At 35.4% G+C, this 24,671-nt stretch overlaps 1 protein-coding gene across 4 annotated transcripts; it reads left to right on the top strand.

Annotated features, from left to right (window-relative positions):
* Positions 1-22,778, top strand: LOC121387877 (cleavage and polyadenylation specificity factor subunit 6-like). 4 transcript variants are annotated; one of them, XR_005959897.1, is made up of 9 exons: positions 1-114; positions 4,412-4,636; positions 5,745-5,892; positions 8,064-8,206; positions 10,603-10,641; positions 16,581-16,799; positions 17,935-18,075; positions 19,801-19,958; positions 20,642-22,778. XR_005959897.1 is itself a non-coding variant. In XM_041519110.1 (8 exons), the coding sequence occupies exons 1-8, from the start codon at positions 60-62 to the stop codon at positions 19,857-19,859; spliced, it is 1,023 nt and encodes a 340-aa protein (XP_041375044.1). In that variant the 5' UTR covers positions 1-59; the 3' UTR covers positions 19,860-22,778. The 4 variants fall into 4 exon arrangements, 3 of the variants coding, with proteins under 3 accessions (XP_041375044.1, XP_041375043.1, XP_041375045.1); XM_041519110.1 differs by having other exon boundaries at positions 8,070-8,206; positions 19,801-22,778; XM_041519109.1 differs by having other exon boundaries at positions 19,801-22,778.
* The last annotated feature ends 1,893 nt before the right edge of the window (positions 22,779-24,671 follow it).

Raw genomic sequence — 24,671 nt, 5'->3', positions numbered from 1 at the left:
TTGAGGAAATTCCAAGTTCTGACACTGACATCATAAACAAATTTTGTTTTTCGTTTATTATGGCTGGTTGGATCTTTAAAAGTGTTTGCTGTTTTCTAATCGTATCATTATTGAGTACGTATTAATCATGAAATGGAATACTAAAGACGGGGAAATCGAAGGAGACTGATCGGGAGGGGTGGGGCTGTTTAACAAAATATGTAAATAATTAATAAAATGATAATCCATTATCAATCATTTTTGAGATACGGATCGTAAATGTTGTTTGAAAGCCACTGTTATTTGTCCTCGTATGTTAACTGTTTAGTGAAAGGTTAGAGTTGATTGACTAAAATTATTATTTGAAGTTAAAGGGACAGACCCTATACTATAGTTTCAACCCATGAAAATTAAAACAAGTCAAAACCAAAATGTTAACAACAACGATAAATTGCTCTCCTGCCTTTATTTTTTGTTAGATTTTACTCACGTTTTGTCCAGACAGAAATCATGAAAAAACCCATTACAGTGACACAGATTCCACATAGGCTACTAGATGATAATCATGTCACCTATATCGACTTCGCTGAGATCGCATAGGGCAAAAAACATGTAATTTTGTGCTGGCTGCCATTTTGACTTTTTATGGAATATTCTCCAAGAGGGGTGAAAGGATATGACTTAATCTAACAATGTCATAACATGTTATGATATAAAATCAAATGTGATGACATCATATTAATTTTTTTATTATTATTATTTATTTGTTTAAAGATACCATTAGAGATCATTGATTTTATATTAATTATGTCACATACTTTGGAGGCTTTCACACCTCTTGAAGAGTATTCCATAGAAAAAAAGCAAAATGGCAGACAGCAGAAAACTGCATGTATTTTGCCCTATACTATCTCAGTGAAGTCGATACTGGCGACATCATTACAGTCTCGTATGTGCAATCTGTGTTACCGTGATGATTTTTTCACAACTTGTGTCTAGACAAATTTGGGGGAAATGTAACGGAAATTAAAGGTAGGAGAGTAATTTATCGTAGTTGTTAACAATTTGGTTCGGACTTTAAGTTTAGTTAATCTACAAACCTGTAACATATAATGAAGTTACAATTGAGTGAAACATGAGTCTGTGACTTTGAAATGGTGAAATACCCTCTTAAAATAGACTAAAACTTGACTCCATAACTCTTACTTCTCAGACGCACGTGCGTTTTTAAAAATATGAGAAATGCATTTTGTGATATTAAAAACACCAGGATGATCAAAAACCAGACCTGTCAACCTTTAGTCAAGAGAAAGCAGGAGGTGTGTGTTGAAAAAGCAGGAGATTTTGTCAAAAAGCAGGAGATTTTTTAAATTCACACAATTTAACCCAAAATCGCAAGATTTAAAAAAAACATTATTACAATAAGTTATATGAATACTTTATGATGTCATATATACTTCTTAACCTTAGATCTTGGCATTAAAAAAAAAAAAAATATTAATGTTTTTTTTGTTGTTTTTTTAAGTTTAAATATGATTTAATACATATTTAAAAAAAAAAAAAATATTTTATCCAAAAATGTTAAGAACATGAACAAGAAATAAAAAATTTAATTAGTACATTTACGGTATTACACTTACAGCCTTACAGGTTGCGTTACATTATCATTTGTGGTTAGTGTACCTAAGTACCAAAGACAAATTTATATAAATCTTATAAATTGATATTAAGTTTTTACTATAATGAGGAACGGTGGCGTGGTACTTATTTAAAATCATTATAATGATGCAATAAACATTGTATTTTCATTAATCATAAGTAAAACCTCATTATGGACATCGTGTGAAATATACTGGAATTATACCCATTTCCGTGAGTAACTTTATGTCAATGTCAAACACAACATTTTTTAATTGTACAAAAATAATTTCTTGAAGTGTACCCTTATAACCAACATTTTACCGCACAAACATACAAAATTAACTGACACAAGTATGTTTATACAGCTAATTGGTCTTTTCGTTGTCTTGCTGTGACATGTGATTTTAACATGCATGTGTATCACTGTCAACTCGGGATCTGGCAGTTCAGATTCGTCATAGTTGCATTATGTATTCCAGTGGGAAGACATTTTACAATTCAGAGGTGTTATTAGAACTAAATTGGATAGTTTTTTTTTTTTATATGGCAACACTAAATGTCAATACACAGCCTGTTGAATTAGCGGCAACACGCTTTGTAGCCATTACGATGACAACAAATATTATATTAACACGTCATTTTATAAACTCCATGTGCTTTTTTAACAATCTAAATAGGCTATCCCACAATTCTCACTTCGGCAAAGGTTAAACAGCCGGGACAATTCGGCCTGTTACATTCTAGGAAACCGAAAGGCAGAGTTACTTCCCTTCTGTTATTTTGACAAAAGAGGATCGATTTTGTTTTTTTATGCTTACAAAAATGTCATTTAACAGGAGAAACTGTCTCCCGCACAGGCGAAAGAGATTTGATCAAATACCGGGAGACTCCCGCGGAATCTGGGAGGGTTGACATGTCTGCCAAAAACACTTCGAATGTATAAAATGGATATTCTAAACAATAAAATCTAAGTAAAGTATGATTTCAGTTACCAAAAACGGGTCCAATAGTAAAAAATATGCCTCAGTGTTTAAAAACTAGGGTATGTCCCTTTAAGGGGCAGTACTTGTATGTTGACTGATGTCCATTCATTATTTATTCTTTGCTTGTTATATATTAAATTCATATAATTAAAATTGTGAAGTCTATTCTTTACTTTGATGTAATCCTATTTACAAAAATAGCAACAACAACATTTAAATTTGTTTTGCCATCAACAAGGTCCAATTTTCCAAGCACAGTGACAAGTATTACTGTATTTGGATTTTACATTTTGTGTCTGCACAGATTGCTGCTGGAGGCATGTTCCACAGTGTTAATTTCTTTTGAAATGAGTGTTTTGTCAAACAAAAAACAACAACATATATATAAACTTGAACAATAAACACACAACAAACATCATAATTCATATTGAAGAAGAGTTGATCTTTAATCCAGTATAATATTTTAAAGGATAAATACTGGAAAACATAGCGATAAATGCAGGGGAAATTTCATTGGAATTGAGATGCTGTACTTCTGCGTTTCTCTAACTCTTTGGATTATCTCCCTTAGCAATCGGCTGTCATTAACATATGTAGGCATAAAATAAATTTTTACATCAATTTCCACTAAATATTTTATAAAATAGTACATTTAATTCATTTGTGAGAAGAATAAGCAATATTTATGGTGTCTTGGGGTACCTTAGGGTAAATAGTCAGACCCTGGTAAAATTCAAACCCTGGTGATGACAGAAGTAGAGATAATAACACTTGGCTGTATGATCTATATATATAGACATTTAAAGTGGCAGATCCTCATTTTGACCAGTGAAAATATTTTTTATTTTTATTTTATGGTATTTTGAAACAACAGCATGATTTGAAACACTTTGAATAAAAAGTACGAAAATAGGTAATCTAAACATTAAAATCTAAGTAATCTCCGATTCAGTTATTAGAAACGGCTCTAATAGTGAAAAATATACAGTAATGTTTTAAAACTAAGGACTGTTATTTTAATTGGAACCATGAAATTTGTGTGGTTTAGCTTACATATATGCATTATTATTATTTTTAAACAATATTATTGACATGTGTATTACTATTATCGTTGGGGATTGACCAACAGGCAATACCTAAATCAAGGTCTTTCCTTAGATTATGAATGCATAATGGCAATTTTGTTTTTAGTTGTTGACATTGTTGAAATGAGGCATACAAGATTACATATATATTATTATCTGTTTAAAACAATATTTATTAACCTTTGTACATGTATTAACATTGGCTATACAGGCTATACATATATTGAGGTCTCTCCTTAGATTATGACTGCATAATGCAGGGCCAGCTCTGGGTAATTAGACAATTTTGCCAAATCATCTTAAAAATACCAAATCTATAGCAATTTTCCAACAAAATATTAAGTATTACACACATTTTTTTCACAAAATTAAAATAAATTTCGGAATTGGCGAATTTGGCAAGTGCCAGATCGAGCTAGCCCTGATAATGGCTATTTTTTTTTTTTTTTCAGTTCTTGACATTGTTGTTCAAAACGAGGCATACTAGATATAATTAATTAACGTTGTGGACTGACCATCAGGCTATGCCTCTATATTAAGGTATCTCATAATGGCAATTATTTTATTTTTTCAGTCCTTGACATTGTTGAAATGAGGCATATGAGATATAAAACATACAAAACAAAATTTATTAACATTTATATTAATCAATGTTTGGGATTGACCAAAAGGCTATACCTATATTAAGTTCTCTCATAATGACGATTTTTTTTTTTCTTTCAGTTCTTGACATTGTAGAAACGAGGCGCTCTCGTTATGGGAGTGTTCGAACCCGCGTGAGAACCCGGATCCGCCAGCGCGTCCGCTATGGCAGCAGGATATCGTACCTTCGTCACGGCTCCAGTCCGTTTACACGTTCCACATGGCAGGTGGCGTTTCTAGCCGGGTCGATCTACGGAGGATCAAGATACATGAGGAGTCCATATTATCACCGTTACAGAGACAGAAGTATGTGTGGCCAGGGTTTTATTTCTAAAATTTGACTTGACACCCATGGCTTTGACTTTGGGAATTTTAATGTTGTTTTACAAAATTTTGGGAATTTTCAGCTTCATTTAACAAGTAAGCCTTGTTAGAATCGAAAAGACTAATACTATAAATGTACTGTTCTACATTTTCGTAATCTGTTTAATCAGTATTACACAGTAGAAAGTATAACTTTGATGTATTTTATTATTTTCACAGTGAAATTAGAGTACTTTTTCTAATAACATTCAAGACCAACTTCAGTCTGATTTATTGAGTGACACTGACGGCAAGAGGGGATGAAGAGCACGGCAATACATTGCCGTTGGTAGGGGTGAAATTGGGAGGGCTTTTTGGCAAATGTAGGAGGCATGACGGCAATTGCTAGTGCCGTCGTCTAATTCAATCTCCAAGTTTAATACGTAATGGTTGAGTGTTCCGTTATTTTTCTGTTATTATTTTTAATATTTTGTATTTTCAATGTTATACATAGGCCTAATGGTGCGGTGTTCCATTATTTTTCTGTTATTAGTTTTAATATTTTGCATTTACCGTGTAATACATAATCGTTCAGTGTGCTGTTATTTTTCTGTTCTTAGTATTAATATTTTGCATTTACCGTGTAATACATAATGGTTCAGTGTGCTGTTATTTTTCTGTTCTTACTATTAATATTTTGCATTTACCGTGTAATACATAATGGTTCATTGTGCTGTTATATTTCTGTTATTAGTTTCAATATTTTGTATTTTCAGTGTAATACATAATGGTTCAGTGTGTCGTTATTTTTCTGTTATTAGGATTAATATTTTGTATTTTCAGTGTAATACATAATGGTTCAGTGTGCTGTTATTTTTCTGTTATTAGTTTCAATATTTTGTATTTTCAGTGTAATACATAATGGTTCAGTGTGTCGTTATTTTTCTGTTATTAGGATTAATATTTTGTATTTTCAGTGTAATACATAATGGTTTAGTGTGTCGTTATTTTTCTGTTATTAGTTTCAATATTTTGTATTTTCAGTGTAATACATAATGGTTTAGTGTGGTGTTATTTTTCTGTTATTAGGATTAATATTTTATATTTTTAGTGCCCTACATCTGCACTAACTACTACGATACGGACCAGAACGGTACAATGTACGGTTACTTTGTGTGTCCTCGCAATGGGGAGCCGATGGACTTTGACCGCTGTTGTGGTAGAAGTCGACGGGAGTACTGCTGTCGGTACTATAATAAGTAAGTCGGTTTTTATCAGTATACCAATGTGCTAAATATATTCCATAATTTTTAATGTATCGGGACGGAACGTAGGCCCGTGGTAAAGCCCTCACTTAAAGCACTGTCGATCTAGGATCAGTCCCCATCTGGAGCCATTGGGTTATTTTTTGTTCAAGCCAGTACACCACAACTGGTACATCAAAGTGCATGGTATGTGCTGTCTTGTATGTGGGATGGCACATATAAAAGATCCCTTGCTACTAAAGAAAAAATATAGTAGGTTTCCTCTCTGGGACTGTATGTCAGAATTGCCAAATGTTTGACATGTCCAGCAATCTAATTAAAATTAGCTCCACTATTACATGTGGATCTACAGCAGCCAGTTGTAGCTCATGTCCACCAATCAAAACCTTATTTGCAGAATCATGCCAGTGATTTAAAAATAATTAGAAAATATTCCGAATTATCCTGAGGGTATACTACATGTTTCGTGTGAATTACGAATGCCTTTAAACATGTTTTATTTTATAAAATAAATAATTTGCAATGTAAAACTGAAGACTGATTTAGTTTTGTTTTTATAAATAAATAAATAATTTTTAATGTAAAATTGAAGACTGATAACCCATCCCGTACTTATTGGTATGGTTCGCTGTACTGCGGCCACTAAAATAGACTTGCCCGATATTTTTAGAATTTGTATGCTCCCAAATAATGTTATAAAAGGCGAAGTGTGATTGGTCAATATTTAAATTATTATTTACAGACGAAATGTTACCTGGACATTGGAGACTACGCAGTGTTGTTAGCAATCTGATTAAAATTAGTTCTACTGGTCTAAATAAGGCATTCATAATTCACATGAAACATATCGTATACCCTCAGGATAATTCGAATATTTTCAAATTATTTTCAAATCACTGGCATGATTCTGCAAGTACGGTTTTGATTGGTGGACATGAGCTCCAACTGGCTGCTGTTAGATCCACATGTAATAGTGGAGCTAATTTTAATTACATTGACATGTCCAGTAGCCGATGATAAATAGATGAGCTCCAACTGGCTGCTGTTAGATCCACATGTAATAGTGGAGCTAATTTTAATTACATTGACATGTCCAGTAGCCGATGATAAATAGATCAGTGTGCTCTTGTGATGTCACTAAACAAAGTTTTAATCATTGTTCACCAAATGTTTGAGAAAGTCACTAGTCCTCACTGAAGCTTAAAGGGACATACCCTAGTTTTTTAAACACTAACTGACTAAGGCATATTTTTGACTATTATAGCCGTTTTTGATAACTGAAATCATACTTTATTTAGATTTTATGGTTTAGATAATCAATTTTCGTGCATTCAAAGTGTTTTTGGTCTTCCTGGTGTTTTTAATATCACAAAATGTATTTATCATATATTTAAAAACGCACATGCGTCTGAGAAGTAACAATTATGGAGTCGAGTTTTAGTCTATTTTTAGAGGGTATATTTCACCATTTCAAAGTCACAGACTGGTGTTTCACTCAATTGTAACTTTATCCAAATGTGTTACAGGTTTGTAGATTAAATAAACTTAGAGTTAATTTTCACGGGTTGAAACTAGGGTCTGTCCCTTTAAATGTACAATTACAGTAATACAGTTAATAATTTCCACTAGCCCAGAACAAAAATTGACTAGCCAGGACCGAGGGCTAGTGGATTTGTTGAACCTGTTTACAACTGATCATTTTGGCACTATTGTTTTAGCTTTAATTATGAACGATACATATATGGCCAGTGTGCGATTTTGGTTAAAATTTTTAAATGTCATAAGGACTCCCTGTTTGCAAATCTTTAAAGTGAGTCACCAACCCAGCGAGCCCTGCCGTGCGTCTCCAGAACATACACTAAATGTTTTGCATGAAACCATGGAACAGATCACTATTCAAGAAGATATAGGTTGACTGTGTCATTTCGAAGAATCAATGTAATTTGTACAATGCCATTCGGGTTCGTATGCTAGCCAAGCTAAAGAGTCCTATGTAATTTTTGTGAGCCATAGGCTCCCAGACTCTTCTCAAAATTGCACACCGACGGTTGGAATTGTTACGTTTTTATTCTTTGTCTACCTGTTTTAGTTCCAGCACTGGACGGATGGTTGGAATTGTTATCTGTGTTTTACTCTTTGTCTACCTGTTTTTGTTTTATCACTAGTAACAGCACTGGACAGACGGTTGGAATTGTTATTGGCGTCTTGTTACTCGTTGTCATCGTTGGAGTCACCGTCTATTGCTGCGTTAAGAAGTCGGGGAAAGCGGGTCATGTGTTTGGAAAGGTGCCAGGGATAAGCAGCAACCGTATGTACTATATGTATATTGTGATGAGTCACATTTTACGAAGCAATCTTAGCACTACGATCACCTTAAGTGCATACGGTAACTATGATCACTTTGTAAAATGTGGCCTGGTTATGTGTGTAGTTAATCAGCCCTTGGAGGAAGGAAGGAAGGAAATGTTTTATTTAATGACACTTTTCGCAGGCTGCTATATTTCAAGCCCTGATACATGTATTTCCTGTAGACAGGTGAGTACCTACAACAACTTTTCAAGTTTGATTTTCCAGTTTGGCTGGGACTGGAAGAAACCACAAGTCTTTCAAGGGTGATCTATTCTGGGATCTATCTCACCTCAGGCAAAGGTGGGACGTAGCCCAGTGGTAAAGCACTCGCTTGATGCACAGTCGGTGCGGCCCATTGGGGTATTTTTCATTCCAGCCAGTGCACCATGACTGGTATATCAAAGGCTGTGGTATGTGTTATCCTGTCTGTGGGATGGCACTTGCAGGGTATGCACTTGGGATGTTTTTTGACTGGCCAATCGGGCCACTCACAGCAACACTTTGACTCACCCGTACAACTTTTGAATGGCCCCCGACCAAATTTCATTAAAAAAAAGATAACTTGTTTAAATTGCGCTTTAAAAACATGTTATATCATACAAACAATAAGAACAACACAAAAGAAGGAAACAGAACTTGTTTAGTTTTATTACAAACTGTTGTAATTAAATTATCTTTATTATGTTGTCACGGGACCCACACAATCAAACATCTGGAATGTTTTACCAAGGCTCGGTCTTGGAATGAATAAGGTGCTGTTATGTCCATATGACGAGGAATTAAAAAAATACTAAGCTGACAGCAATCTATGTTGACATCATTCGCAGTGACGATTGGGTGTTTGTATAGTAGATTCAGTATATTCTGTAAAAAACGAAAACATTCCAACACAATGTAACTTTGAAAAACCTTAGACTCGTAAACAAAATCTTCTGTGAAACATAGCGTAGTGGAATATGACGAATTGTTCTGACTGTAACTAAATGGAAAGTATAGATGGTCATGGCCGAGGTGTTCCGATTGAACCTACAAATACATTTACGTGGTCAAGCTTTTCCGAAGACATAACCAAAACCGGCCTATGCATTCCGAATGGTTTTAGACTGTTTGATAGACAGGGGAAGTGGTCGCTTGTATGTCCTATATGGGTTTGGTTGCGCAGATACTAATAGGAAACCAGTTGAAAACAAATACAAAATAACATTCTGATCTCTTACAAACATAAGTTATTAGCGTTTTGATACATAATACAATATGTTGAAATTTTCGCATGTGATAAGGTTTTGACTTGCCTGACGCTATTTTGACTCTCCATGGGTGATCAGCCGACCGTAAAGTGCACAACCTGTACATATAAAAGATCCCTTGCTACTAATGAAAAAAATGTAGCAGGTTTCCTCTCTGTATCAAAATGGCCATTCCCTGTATATTTGACATCCAATAGCCGATGATTAATAAATCAATGTGCTCTAGTGGTGTCGTTAAACAAAACAAACTTTAACTCACCTCAAGTGAGTGCTCTACCACTGAGCTACATCCAACTTCTATAGGTTAATCTGTAAATGAAAATTACACCTTGGTAACATATTGATTGGAGGAGATTTTGTACAACCCATATCATTACAGTACGATTTTGATACAATTACATGTACCTGTGAAAAGTTATAGAATAGCGTGCATTGTTCTTGGCAGGCAACAGCCTTCTATAGTCCTTCCCAGCCTCCAAGAACGCTGTTTTTTTTTGGTAAATAATTGCAGTTTGATTTGACGTAAGAAGAAAAGTAAAAGTGCTTTGGAAATAACAAAAAAACAACACTATTTTTGTTGGCAGTTTAGAAAACAATTGGCTCAGAAATAAATAACTTCTAGTAAATCAGGGTTTTTATGTATTCTCAAAATCCTGGAATGTCCTTGAATTTTGTGCTGTTAAAATCCAGGTCTGGAATGTCCTGAAAAAAAAACCCATTACAGTTTTATTGTGTCCTGGAAATTTAGGCAAAATATATTGTGGGTTTTTTTTTTCTCCCACATATTTACTTTTGTTGTCCTCATAACCTGCGTAAATCAGACAACAATTTGTTATAAAAGACACTAATTGATTGAACATTTCATGTTTTATGAAAATTAAAAACTGTCCTGGAAATGTCATTGAATTTTATGTTTTTTCAAGTGTATGAACCCTGTGGGAATGACTTTAAATACTGCACTTATTTAGATCCATTAGAAAATGTAGCTTTAATTTTTTAGGAAGGTTCTGCTTGTTTAGAGTTTTTTTCTTGTTTTTATTTGTTTGTTCCCTTTTTTTTTGTACATGTGTATGTTGTTTGTGCATGTTTTGTTATGTTGTTGTTTAAGGGCTGCACAAAGAACAGGCAGTTCCGCTGAATCAGGAAGGTATGCATGCTGTGATTCAAATACAGTGTGCAATCCAACAATAAAGTCAACCAACCACCTGTAGTTGGTTTCTTAAGTTTTATAATTACCTCCAGGTGAACACACTGGAGTTAAAATAAAGTCAATCAACTTCCCACACACTGGAATTACAGTAAAGTCAACAACCACCCGTAGTTGGTTTCTTAAAGTTGGTTATTACTTCCCTGTGATCACACTGGAGTTAAGATCCCTGGTTTGACTATGGTATCTATTTCTGTTAAATTTATAAGGCAAAAACTGTGCCCACAGTAAGTGTATTTAAACTGTCGAGATATAAGCAAGTTACATGAAACAGTGTAATACCAAACCAGCCAATAGTTTGTCTAACATTGATAGTTTTACCCTAGTCACATCATCCAAACCTACAAACCGTGAAACAGATTGACAATTACCAAGCTGCCCACTTATATTTAGTTGACTTTATTGTTGGTTTGAGCACTGTATGTCTCTTTTTTTTCTATCTTTTAAAGCTGCCAGTTTCCAAATATATATATTTTTATTATACCATAGTTTGAAGTTTGATTTGCAAAATCATCAAAAGCTATTTCTTTTAATACCTGACTTATTACCAAGTACATTTTATTTTCTACTCATGGCTTTCTGCCAGAAAATAGTCAGCAGAACATAAGTGTCCCTACTAGGTGGTTATGGGTTTGAAATCTTTTGAAACTGGACTCTACATTTCGTATACTTCGACAAATTCTAAACAGCAGTTCTCTTAATATAATGGTTCTAAAAATTATTTTAAAAATGTATCCATTAATTTCCAATATTTTAGGGTATGTAATTTTACCCACCATACCCTCTGGGCTGATCAAAAACATCATAAGAGCCAATCAAATGGCTGCATTCAATTGGTGAGAAGTCAGGTTACATATTCTTTAGGTTTTTAGGGTTTTTTTTTTTTTGTCAATTCAGAAATAACATATTTAACAAACATTTATTTTGTTTGGCTAACACAAATTGACTTTGGTTAAACATTTTTATACACTACACCTATTCATTAAACTGCTAACAATATATTTTTTTGCCCAGCTAAAATGCTGATTAACATGTTACAAGTATAGTGCATTAAATTGTAACTGAGTATTTTGGTTTTGCCTCTATTGTTGTCTGGTGGCATTGGCATTAACTTTTGCATTGAAGTTTCGCCTTTTCATCAGTTTCTCACCAACTATAAGTCTTAGGTCAGTGAAACTTGGTTTATAGTTGCACCTATTGACGTTCGTCACGGTGAGCTGAAACTTGGTTTATAGTTGCACCTATTGACGTTCGTCACGGTGAGCTGAAACTTGGTTTATAGTTGCACCTATTGACGTTCATCACAGTGAGCTGAAACTTGGTTTATAGTTGCACCTATTGACGTTCGTCACGGTGAGCTGAAACTTGGTTTATAGTTGCACCTATTGACGTTCGTCACGGTGAGCTGAAACTTGGTTTATAGTTGCACCTATTGACGTTCGTCACGGTGCACCAAAAACATTTCTGGTAGGCGAGACATTTAATTCCGTGTTTCTTGTTGCACATTACTCGAGATCCTGAACGTTCGTCACGGTGAGCTGAAACTTGGTTTATAGTTGCACCTATTGACGTTCGTTGCACCATCACAGAGAAAAAACACATTACTCGAATCTGAAATGGTTACCTCCTTGTTGTCTCGTACTTGTTTGAAGTAATGCAGGTGAGCTGAGCAGAAACTTGGTTTATAGTTGCACCTATTGACGTTCGAAACTTGGTTTATAGTTGCACCTATTGTGTCACAGTGAGCTGAAACTTGGTTTATAGTTGCACCTGTTGACGTTCGTCACAGTGAGCTGAAACTTGGTTTATAGTTGCACCTGTTGACGTTCATCACGGTGAGCTGAAACTTGGTTTATAGTTGCACCTATTGACATTCATCACGGTGAGCTGAAACTTGGTTTATAGTTGCACCTATTGACGTTCGTCACGGTGCACCAAAAACATTTCTGGTAGGCGAGACATTTAATTCTGTGTAATTCTTGTTGAGAAAAAACACATTACTCGAGATCCTTAACAAATTTCCAATCTGAAATGGTTACCTAACCTTGTTGTCTCGTACTTGTTTGAAGTAATGCAGGTGAGATATACATATCACTTATCCGACGCAGGCAGCGACAGCGTTGACATTTGCGTTAAAGTTTAACATTGAAGTTTCGCCTTTTCATCAGTTTCTCACCAACTATAAGTCTTAGGTCAGTGAAACTTGGTTTATAGTTGCACCTATTGACGTTCGTCACAGTGAGCTGAAACTTGGTTTATAGTTGCACCTGTTGACGTTCGTCACAGTGAGCTGAAACTTGGTTTATAGTTGCACCTGTTGACGTTCGTCACAGTGAGCTGAAACTTGGTTTATAGTTGCACCTGTTGACGTTCGTCACAGTGAGCTGAAACTTGGTTTATAGTTGCACCTGTTGACGTTCGTCACAGTGAGCTGAAACTTGGTTTATAGTTGCACCTGTTGACGTTCGTCACAGTGAGCTGAAACTTGGTTTATAGTTGCACCTGTTGACGTTCATCACGGTGAGCTGAAACTTGGTTTATAGTTGCACCTATTGACATTCATCACGGTGAGTTGAAACTTGGTTTATAGTTGCACCTATTGACGTTCGTCACGGTGCACCAAAAACATTTCTGGTAGGCGAGACATTTAATTCCGTGTAATTCTTGTTGAGAAAAAACACATTACTCGAGATCCTTAACAAATTTCCAATCTGAAATGGTTACCTAACCTTGTTGTCTCGTACTTGTTTGAAGTAATGCAGGTGAGATATACATATCACTTATCCGATGCAGGCAGCGACAGCGTTGACATTTGCGTTAAAGTTTAACATTGAAGTTTCGCCTTTTCATCAGTTTCTCACCAACTATAAGTCTTAGGTCAGTGAAACTTGGTTTATAGTTGCACCTGTTGACGTTCATCACAGTGAGCTGAAACTTGGTTTATAGTTGCACCTATTGACGTTCATCACAGTGAGCTGAAACTTGGTTTATAGTTGCACCTATTGACGTTCATCACAGTGAGCTGAAACTTGGTTTATAGTTGCACCTGTGGATGTTCATCACAGTGAGCTGAAACTTGGTTTATAGTTGCACCTGTGGACGTTCATCACAGTGAGCTGAAACTTGGTTTATAGTTGCACCTATGGATGTTCATCACAGTGCACCAATATTTTTTTATGGTAGACAAGATGTTTAATTCCACAGAAGTCTTGTTTTATTTAATTGTTTTGAGTTAATCCATCCTCATGGAGTTACTAATCAGCATGACAAAAATGTATTTGTCTCCATTTTATCACATTTGTGGGACGTTATTCCCCTGTTTTGTGGCAGCAGACATGCAAGTTCTATGTTGTATGGAGCAGGTGAACTGCATTTAATGTTTTAGCCTGTGATTTTTAAACTTTTATGAATGAGTGCTGATAAATTATGATATCACAAGACACAAAGGGGGTATTCTTTTGATCATCCATTATTATTCTTTGTGACAATTGGAAACAATGTCAGTAATGTGGGTTGAATGTCACTTTATTTGGCAGTGGTAGACTCGTTAACTAGTAGAACAACAGTGGCATGACGTCACTAATGATAGGTTTAGCGCTGAAATGTACACAGTGATGTAACAAAAGAAGCGATATCTCCTATACGGTGAATATGCAGGAGATATCACAGATTATAGTGCTGGTGATAAGTCTGTGATGCAGGGAACATTTTGTTAAGTATCATATCATGATTCACTACTCAAGTTTCAAAGACCGCTGCACAATTTTAAAACATTACAGGCACGGATCGAGAGGGGGTGTCGAGTGTGTCCTGAGCAGGGTTTTAGACCCTGCTTGTAATACATGGAGTGCCATCAGCACTCTTAAATATTTGTCATTTAACCCCCCCCCCCCCCCCCCCCCCCCCCCACACACACACACACACACACGCACCTGCATTAAACAGTAGATCCTAATCAATTTTCAATGCTCCCCAATTTGTAACAGGTCTGTTTTTACACGAGTTCACGGTTAGCGTCCACAAGTTTCCCCGCTACGTGCACATGCACAGTGGAATGCAAAAGAGGTCTGTTGACTAGAAATATTGCTAATAAAGATGTTCCCTGTGACGTTGAAATGAGGATAAAACCATTAAACTGTAGATGAGTTAGTCTCCATAACCATGATGCAGTATACTGGTATGCATTTTTTAAAATAAGAAAAATACATTTCTTGGTTATAAAAACACCAGGATAGCCAGCTGAAGTAATACTTTTGATGATCAATTTTGATATTATGCAGCTTAGTAACAATATAAATATAGTAGAACATTGTAGTGATGTGCATGCTAACTAACTGGAATAATTTTGGTGTAAACAATAGCATGTACATTGTAAGTCTCTTTAAATATGGCGTCATGAAATATTAATTTAGCATGTTGTATGGCTTCGCTAAATTTGCTAAACTTTTATGCTCTCTAACATTTTCTGATTTACAGTGAATGGTACATGTATATTAGGCTGCAAATTTAGCAGGATTCTGTTCAAGCTCCCACAAATTACAGATTTTGGGTTGAAAGCGTAAGATTATGAGATGTAACCACAAAATAACTGTATTACATAGAGAATTCATCACAAGTGTTTTTTAATATGGAAAATATCAACAGAGACTCAGTCTATGTTAATCGGTATTTGTCGACGCTCTACTGAGATAAGAACTGATTAACTAGACAAGGTTGATATTTTACATATTAAAAAACATGAGTAGCGAATTCTGTTTATCCTATAACACTTCTAAAATAGTATTTTAATTGAATATTTTGTAAATCAAAGTTCTGAATTTGCTTATATGACATCATCGCAATTAGCACAAATGTAGTTTGATGTCATGCATTTTAACTAAATCTCATTAAAACGTTACGCTCAGGTGTCACAAGTCTTGTTGCCTGTCAACAAATGACCCATTGACAGCAAAACATCATTAACTGAGTTAATGATGGTAAATACATTGTATCAAATGGGTTTATGGCAAGGATATTATGCGTAAGTTATAGGATAAATCATTTTATGATTCCCTTAGAATCATGCCCCCCCCCCCCCCCCCCAAATGTTTTAATACAAATTATAGATATTTTGTAGTGTCCCTCACTTTTTGAAATGACAGTGAACACAAGATAATACAAATGCATGGTACTCACTGGATTGGTGTTGGGCTCGCTCTATCTGCAAATAGAGTGTCACTGTGTCTATATGGCACCTTAATTTATTTGTTATTAGGGTTAGGACAATTAATTGCGGTTCACAAAAACTGCGATTTTAGATCAACAGTTCAGTGCGCTACAGTTTATTTCAGATTTTAATTTTAATTTTTTTTTTTTTATTATTATTTTTTAAATGATACCTGAATAAACATTTCAGCACCTTGCTGGTAATCCCAATGACTCGTAAAGTATTTCGGCCAATCACAGTGCTCGATTCCCTTACACCTGACATGTTTGCATGGGCGATGGTGACACCATAGGTCCCGTTCAGATCCTGCACTGAACCCACAAATTTACGGCATGGTCAAAATGCTTTTTTTTGTGCTTTTTTTAGTCAACATATAATTTTGTTTTTTCAATTATTTGGCAAATAACCATTAAAAATAAAGTGTCTTGCTCTTAAAATAGTTTATTAAAATGTATGTATGATAGTGGGCATACATGTAGCTAGCCTACTTTTACTACGGTACTTCAAGTACTTGTGGAAAGTATTGTGAATAAAATTGAATCGGAAAAAACCCCATCTGAACCTCCCCATCTCTATTTGTTATATCTGTGCTACAAAATTGAGTTCTCAGTCGGTTAGTAAAACAAAATATCTTTAAACATTTATTATTTGTTTTATTTTCTTGTTTTAACAGCTCCTGTGATGATGATGACTACAGAACAGCCGGGACCTCCTGCAGGAGCCTATGCACCCCCTTCAAACCAACAACCTGGGCCACCGGGAGCCTACATGCCACCGGGAAACCAACCCCCTCCCCCTGGGAGTTACCCACAGCCATCACCTGGAGAGTACCCCCCTCCGGCATACACTGCCGGCTATGACCCTAATGCACCAGCACCGTATCCACCAACTAGTAAGTTAGTTTGTATTAAAGCTACTGCAATGATCTGTGGGGTCTCCACGAGTACTCGGACACGGGCCGAGTCTAGCGAGACTCGAATCTGTTCACAGGACTTGGTACTTGTACAAGGAAGAGCACTCTCATTTAATTATATTTGTTTACGTCATTTAGCTATATGCTTGCCGCTGGTTACAATATACGACTATGAGAATGTGTGGAATGCAATACAATTATCATGATTTGGAAGGAAGGAAATGGTTTATTTAATGACGCACTCAACACATTTTATTTACGGTTATATGTCGTCGGATATTTGGTTAAGGGCCACACATATATTGAGAGAGGAAACTCGCTGTCACCATTACTCTTTTCGATTAGCAGCAAGAGATCTTTTATATGCACCATCCCACAAACAGGATAGCACATACCACGTCCTTTGATACACCAGTCGTGGTGCATTGGCTGGATCATGATTTGGCATCCATGTTAAGTGCTGGAATTAAGATGCATCATGTTATTTTACTTTATTGTCTTATTATCATCTAGTGTAAGTGTCGGGTACTCGGGTCCGGGTTGAGTTTGACCCTCGAGTACTCGAGTCCATTATTTTGGACTCGCGAAGGCCCTAGTGGTCCCCGGTAAATTTCTATTATTTTAGGGGGTGGGGCATTATCTACATGTAGCCCAGTTGGTAGAACACTCATCTAAGTGCATGGGTTTAAGGATCAAATCACCTCAGTGGACCCATTTTCAGATTGGGTTCCCCCCATCAAAACTAGTGCTCTACGACTGGTATATCAAAGGCCATGGTATGTGGATGCATGTAAAAGAATCTTTGTTACTAATGGAAAATTGAAATGATTTTGTCTCTAAGACTGTATGTCAGAATTACCAAACATTTGACATCCAATAGCCAGTGAGTAGTAAATCAGTGTGCTCTATTGGTGTCATTACACAAAACAAACGTTAACTCATACACAGAGGTACAGGTAGTTAATACAAATGTTTTATTTCTAAAGATCTAGAGGTTTTTAACTCCTTAACTTGGGGGTTGCTTTTTTGGCATCATTGAAAACCCCAGATATTAGAAACTTTCTATAATTTCAGATGAAAAACCCCAGATATTAGAAACTTTCTATAATTTCAGATGAAAAACCCCAGTTGCCTCCTGGAGAAGTCAACACTGGCGGCTACCCTTATCCAAGTGACCCAGGGGTGATGCCCTACCCTGCAGATCCAAACAGACAGCCACCACCCCCTGATGGTTATGGATATGGTCCACCAACCGGTAAGTAGAAATATGACATCAGTTTTTTAAAAATAAAAGATTATGGAATACCAGAGCACAAAACACAACACAAAACTTTACGGGCCGAATTTACGAAGCCTGTTTTTCTTAAATGCAGATGTTTTAAACATTGTAAATGTATGTAGTTACACATGTGTAAGACATAAACAGGTGTTTAAGCATTTTAAATGTGCGTAGTTACACATGTGTAAGACATAAACAGGTGTTTAAGCATTTTAAATGTGCGTAGTTACACGCGTGTAAGACATAAACAGGCTTTGTAAACTCGGCCCTGTACGTTTGCAGGGCTGGCTCCAGGTCAGCAGAAAATTGCACCAAATTATCTACTAAACTTAAACAATTTCAGAAACACAGAACTTTATTTTCTGACAGAATATCCATTATTACTTGAAATTAATTCACCAAATTAAAATAAAATTTGCCAGTTGTTTTTGAAATTCGCAGTTGGTGAATTTGGTGAGTGCCAGAGGTAGCTGTGGTTTGTCTGTGGTCCTACGTTCACATGTGTTTGGCATTTATTTCATGAAATTACATCATTATGAATGATGGAGCATTTTAAGAACAAAAGAAAATGTAATATTATGTGTACTTCAAACCATATTTATTGAATGTTTAATAATAAGAATTGTGGCTTAGAGGATAGATTTTTGTTTTTGTGTAAAACTAGACTTTCGATGTTTTGAGAAATTGGGCCCTGGTCTAAAACCAAATGTTGGCACATTATTAAAAAGATTGTCCTGAGTTACTTGCCATTGTGAATGGTTCCCAACTAATAAAGCCTTTCTTTTCAACATTACCTGTCCTCAAACAAGTGCACTTCTCCCTCCACCCCTATGGCTAGTGTAGTATACAACAATCTGAGAAAGAAAAGAAAAACCGAAAAAATTACTGAATAACAGCCAAATAAAAGACATCCGAACCACACAGCGAAGAGAAAAAGAAGAAAGTTACAGTCACATGACCGGTACTACAGAGGAGTATGCAGTAGAAGAATTTAGGCCATCCCATTGGCTGTTAGGATGTTCGGACCAGACTACTAGCACTTGTTTGAGGACAGGTAATGTATCCATAAAAGAGAAAACATTTCACATTTTCTCAAGTTTTAATTACTAAAATTGCATGTTAAATATGTTTTTTTGTTTAGAATATCAGAGTGTGTATATTCAATGTGTTTCTTGACCTAATATAGTAGTAATCCAAATAATGAATGTGCTCTAGTGATGTTGTTAAAGAAAACAAACCTCTTTTTTTTCAGTAACTCAAACTGGATTTTACCATTAGACAAAATGTATAACAATAACGCTTAGTAGCACAAAGTACCAAATTGAATATAAAGTGACGTCATCAGATACAAAAGTTCCCTGACAAAGTTAATTTTTATGTTCATAAACAAATTAACAAACTTGCATTGCTACGAGTGGACAAATGGGGTGATGTTAAGATGTATTGAATGTAACAGAAATTTAATTATTTTGTTTTAACGATGATGATTCACAGCATTCTATTTTTTTGTGTGTATATACAGTAGAATCTCGTTGTGTTGAACTCGGAAGGGTCAAATACACTACAACACTCCAACCAAAAACAAAGTCCCAAGTTCCACTTACACACTGGTGACCAAATGGTCGAACACTTTCTCGAGCACCACCGGGGTTCGAGCCAACAGCATTCAACTATATATATATATATTTTTTTTTATTCCAGGGCAGCCATATCCATCGCAGCCATACCCTTCCCACCCGGCCCCGCCTTACCCGCAGTAAGGTGAAGAGAAAGTGCTGGCAGTCAGAGAAAGTGCTGGCAGTCAGAGGAGAAAGTGTACTTCAAGTGTTCTGTGCTGTTTTAGACATTTTCACACGAGGGTAATGTCCACCACTCACACGGAAAAATTAAAATTATGGAAAATGTGTAAAATGTTTTTTACATGTATGTGGTAGCCACATGACAAAAACCCAGCCTGGAGGCAACTTCACAAAACCTTGTGGACTGAAAATATGAAGCTTGTTTTTCTTAAGTGCACATATTTAAGCATTGTAAAAATATAGTAAGACAAAAATGTTTAGCATTGTTAAACATCCAAGGATTCGCAACACAAGTTTCAGAGATCAATGCACAATTTCAAAACATCCAAGGATTCGCAACACAAGTTTCAGAGATCACTGCACAATTTCAAAAGATCTAACAGTAATTGCTAAAAAATCAATTTTCAGTTTTTAGAAATTTCTAGAAATATCACAAAATGTTCCCTGAACATGCTTAAATAAGGCAAAACTTGTGACTTGTGAAACGAGATATGGGATTTAATTTATACATAATTTGTTTCAATACAAAATGAAATACAAGGGTCCAGAGATGGAAATTGCCTAACATGTAACAAGAATGGAGTGCAGATTATTCGTTACGTTTTACGTAGTACACCAAAAGTGGGTTCTATTTAAAAACTTAACTTTGGCAGATGAATTCGGTAGTAGATATTAATAACACGTAGTGTGTTATATACAACAGTGGACCAAATAATATTTAGTTTGTTGCTTTTCGGTTGCAGGTGATTACTTCAAATACTGGTTGTCCTTATGTGTACGACTATTCATTACTCCAGGATACTTAAAGAATTAGGGTTAGTGACTTTAATGAATATATAGCACTCTGATTATTATGTCATGTGTTCCCCCCACCACCACCACCACCACCCACTCCCCGGTGATTGTTTGTAGACCAGCCCTTAACACTTGATAAACGATTGTGAAGATGGTTGGCCATGTAATATCTAGTCTTTGGTCTTTTATATAACACACATACATGAATTTTTGAATTTGTATTAAATTTAAAAATTCTTACTCAATTTTTAAAACATTTTACAATTCTTATTAAAATGTTTAAAAATATTTAATTCAAATTTTTAAAGTACATTTTCATTGGATAATTCTAAAACTTGGTACTATGATTCTTTGTGGTAGTCTCCACAAAGTAATAGTAAGATATTTTGGAAGTTTTGAATTTTTATTGAATTTTTAAACATTTAAATTATAGAATTTAACATTGATTTTTTTTTAAAGTCTTTTCATCTCATAGAATTTAAGTTTGGTAGTTTTGATTCTCAGTACAATGATTCTCAGGGGCAGTCTTCAAAATCTCCCACCCCTGCAATTAAGAAAATGTCCATGGCAAAACAGCGGGGTATAAAATTGAGCATAGTTTACAGCAAAAAAGTGCTGCCGAGAATTAAAAACCCTGCAGTGATCTATATGTTACTCTTATTGTATGTCTATAACTGGTGGGTCTGTTGCAGCTGTTTTGTTTTGTGCATACCCATAACTCTATGACAATAAGTAGCAAGTCATGTTTTGCGAATTATGTTTGTATGTTTTCCTTAATGACACAACTAGAGCACATTGATTTATTAATAATTGACAGTGTACTCTAATGGTATCGTTAAACAAAACAATCTTCTTTCTGTCGGTCCAGCCGTCTTTTTTACAGTTTTCTGGACTTTTTATTCCCAGTTCCTCAAGATATTCAACAAAATGTTTGTGTTATCTACGTATAATATTATCTTATAGAGCTACTGAGCAAGTTTGGGTTTTTTAAATTTGTCAATGTTTGACAGGGTTATGGCCCTTGAACTTAGGAGATTTGTTGGACCCAGTGAGGGTCATGTATTGCTTTAGCAGTACTCTCAGAATGCTTGTAAATGATGTTTCCTGTGAATAATATATACACACATCTGTATTCTTTTTTTGGCAGACATGGTCAAATATAATGCATATGTCGTAACACGAAAAGGTTAACAACTTACTCAATGTACAAAACATAAACACCATCAGGGGTGGCAGTGCGTAACAAATAGTGGTACATCTCGAGGTTGCCAGACTCTCCTTTCAAATTCACCTGTGAAGGATATTTTTACAGATACATCAAATATAACACACATACACAAAAAGAAGTGGTACAGCCATGCCGTACCTCTTTGAAAAGTGGTATGGCCATGGCAGTACTGGCCATACCGTCTGCGCTGCCCCTGACCATTAATATTGCCAATGACTGTAATGTTAGGCTTTGTATTGAAAATAGGGTCACTGTTACACAAAATTAAATTCAGGTAACCCATTTCATTTTTGCATAACCTGTTACATGTACATCCATGTAAATGATGTCCTAAATTAGACAAAACAAAACAAAAGAAGAAGTTTATGTAATATGATGTGCAATTTTAGAGGGCTGAATATAAAACAGGGCTCGAAATGGCCTGTGGCCAGGTCACCAAATGTGACCAATGTTCCGTTTGGACAACTTAAATATTAAAACATAATGGCATTAGTCGCCCAAATATTATTATTTGGGCGATCTTCTTTAAAGCTATAACATATGAGCCACTGTCAATGTTTGTATTGCATATATTTATTCCACATTAAAATCTTGCTCGTGGTTCATGGTTCGCTTATCATAATTTGCAAACATCCATTATTATATTTTGGGCCACCATATTTTTTTTTGAGTTTCGATCTGTGAATATAAAGTGTTCTGAACTGAAATCATTATGTCACTGTAGTATTCAAATTGGGTATATATAATGTATTAACAATGTGTTGTTATTTTGATGCCATGCCACACAGTTTAAAGGGACATTCCTGACTTTGCTACATTGTAAGATGTTTCAAACTAATAAAATATTTCTACAATTAAACCTGCATATTAAATATATTTTCTTGTTTAGAATACCAGTGTCTGTATATCATTGTATTTCTGGTCATCTTAATATTTGTAAGAAGCCCAAACTGGGTTTGGCCTTCAAATAATTTCATACGTACGAAAAAACAATATTTTAGGAAATAAGATGAAATTTAACCTAGTACAAACATTAGAACGATCAGAAACATGTTCTATATACAGCCACTGATATTTTATGCAGAAAACTATACTTGATATGTAATTACAATCGTTAAAAAGTCTGTTAATCAATAACATCTTTAAAAGTGCAGCAAACTCAGGAATGTCCCTTTAAAGCTGTCATCTTATTACATGTTTTGCTAATGAAAAGGGGGCGGGACCTAGCCCAGTGGGATCGATACCCGTCAGTGGACCCATTCGGCTATTTCTCGCTCCAGCCAGTCCTCCACAACTGGTGTAACAAAGGCTGTGGTATGTACTATCCTGTCTGTGGGATGGTACATATAAAAGAACCCTTGCTGCTAATCGTAAAGAGTAGCCCATGAAGTGGCGACAGTGGGTTTCCTCTCTCAATATCTGCGTGGTCCTTAACCATATGTTTGACGCCATATAACCGTACATAAAATGTGTTGAGTGTGTGGTTAAATAAAACATTTCTTTCTTTCTTTGCTAATGAAAAATAAAAACACAAACTACAGTTCTATTCAACATGGAGACCCTATATCTACTAGGGTCTACTACAGCTAGACAAAATAAAGGCACAGTATTTTGTTGCCATGGTCCCACATCTGATGGGATATACTAAGGAAAAATAGCACAATTAAATCATACTTGGAATATATTTTTCAGACCACTGAACACTGTTAAATTAATTTATTACAACTGACATAATTGAAGGAAGGAAGGAAATGTTTTATTTAACGATGCACTCAACACATTTTATTTACGGTTATATGGCATCAGACATATGATTAAGGACCACACAGATATTGAGAGAGGAAATCTGCTGTCGCCACTTCATAGGCTACTCTTTTCGATTAACAGCAAGGGATCTTTTATATGCAACATCCCACAGACAGGATAATACATACCACGGCCTTTGATATGCCCGTTGTGGTGAACTGGCTGGAGTGAGAAATAGCCCATTGGACCCACCGACGGGGATCGATCCCAGACCGACCGTGCAAAAAACTGGTTGAAATATACATGAGATGGCAGCTTTAAAACTACATTGCTTTAAGCAGAGCAGTACCTAGTCACAAATAAGGGTTGGTGTGCGTAGGGAGGGGCAACAAAACAAGAATCGGTTCCCGTAATATAGGGTCTACTACAGCTAGACAAAAAATGCACTTTTAAACTAAAAGGATTCTTTTGGGGTGGGGGTGGGAGGACAGCTGCCCCATCCCTCCCCTCCCCCACTTGCTAGGTACAGCACTGTTAAATGTGTTGATTGTGATATCTGAAATTACATTTGTATAATTAACATGTGGTGCAGCTTATTCTTTCTTCAACTTGTTTACTACCAATTACATTTTATACTTCATAGGAACAATTTTTTCAACTTGTTAAGTGTAAGATTTATTGCTTTTGACGTGTTGAAATTAACTTACAGTGTGATAGCTTTTGATATATTAAAATTAGTTTTCTAGTGCAATGTTTACAGCTTTTGAAATTTAGAGTAAACCTTAAAATGTTTAATATCTATCGAAATACAAATGTTTACAGCTTTTGATATATATGTACATATTAAAAGTACCTTTTTAGTGCAATATTTACAAGTTTTGAAATTTAGAGTAAGCCTTAAAATTTGAATATTACATTTTGATAACTATTGAAATACAAATGTTGCATTTCAAAAGCTGTTAAAATTTCAGGTTGTTTGTGGGGGTTTTGTGGGTTTTTTTGAG

This window comes from Gigantopelta aegis, chromosome 13, assembly GCF_016097555.1.
Source record: "Gigantopelta aegis isolate Gae_Host chromosome 13, Gae_host_genome, whole genome shotgun sequence".
NCBI classification, from domain to species: Eukaryota; Metazoa; Mollusca; class Gastropoda; order Neomphalida; family Peltospiridae; genus Gigantopelta; species Gigantopelta aegis.
The sequence above is the reverse complement of the archived record's forward strand: the minus strand, read 5'-3'. Positions and strand labels throughout refer to the sequence as shown.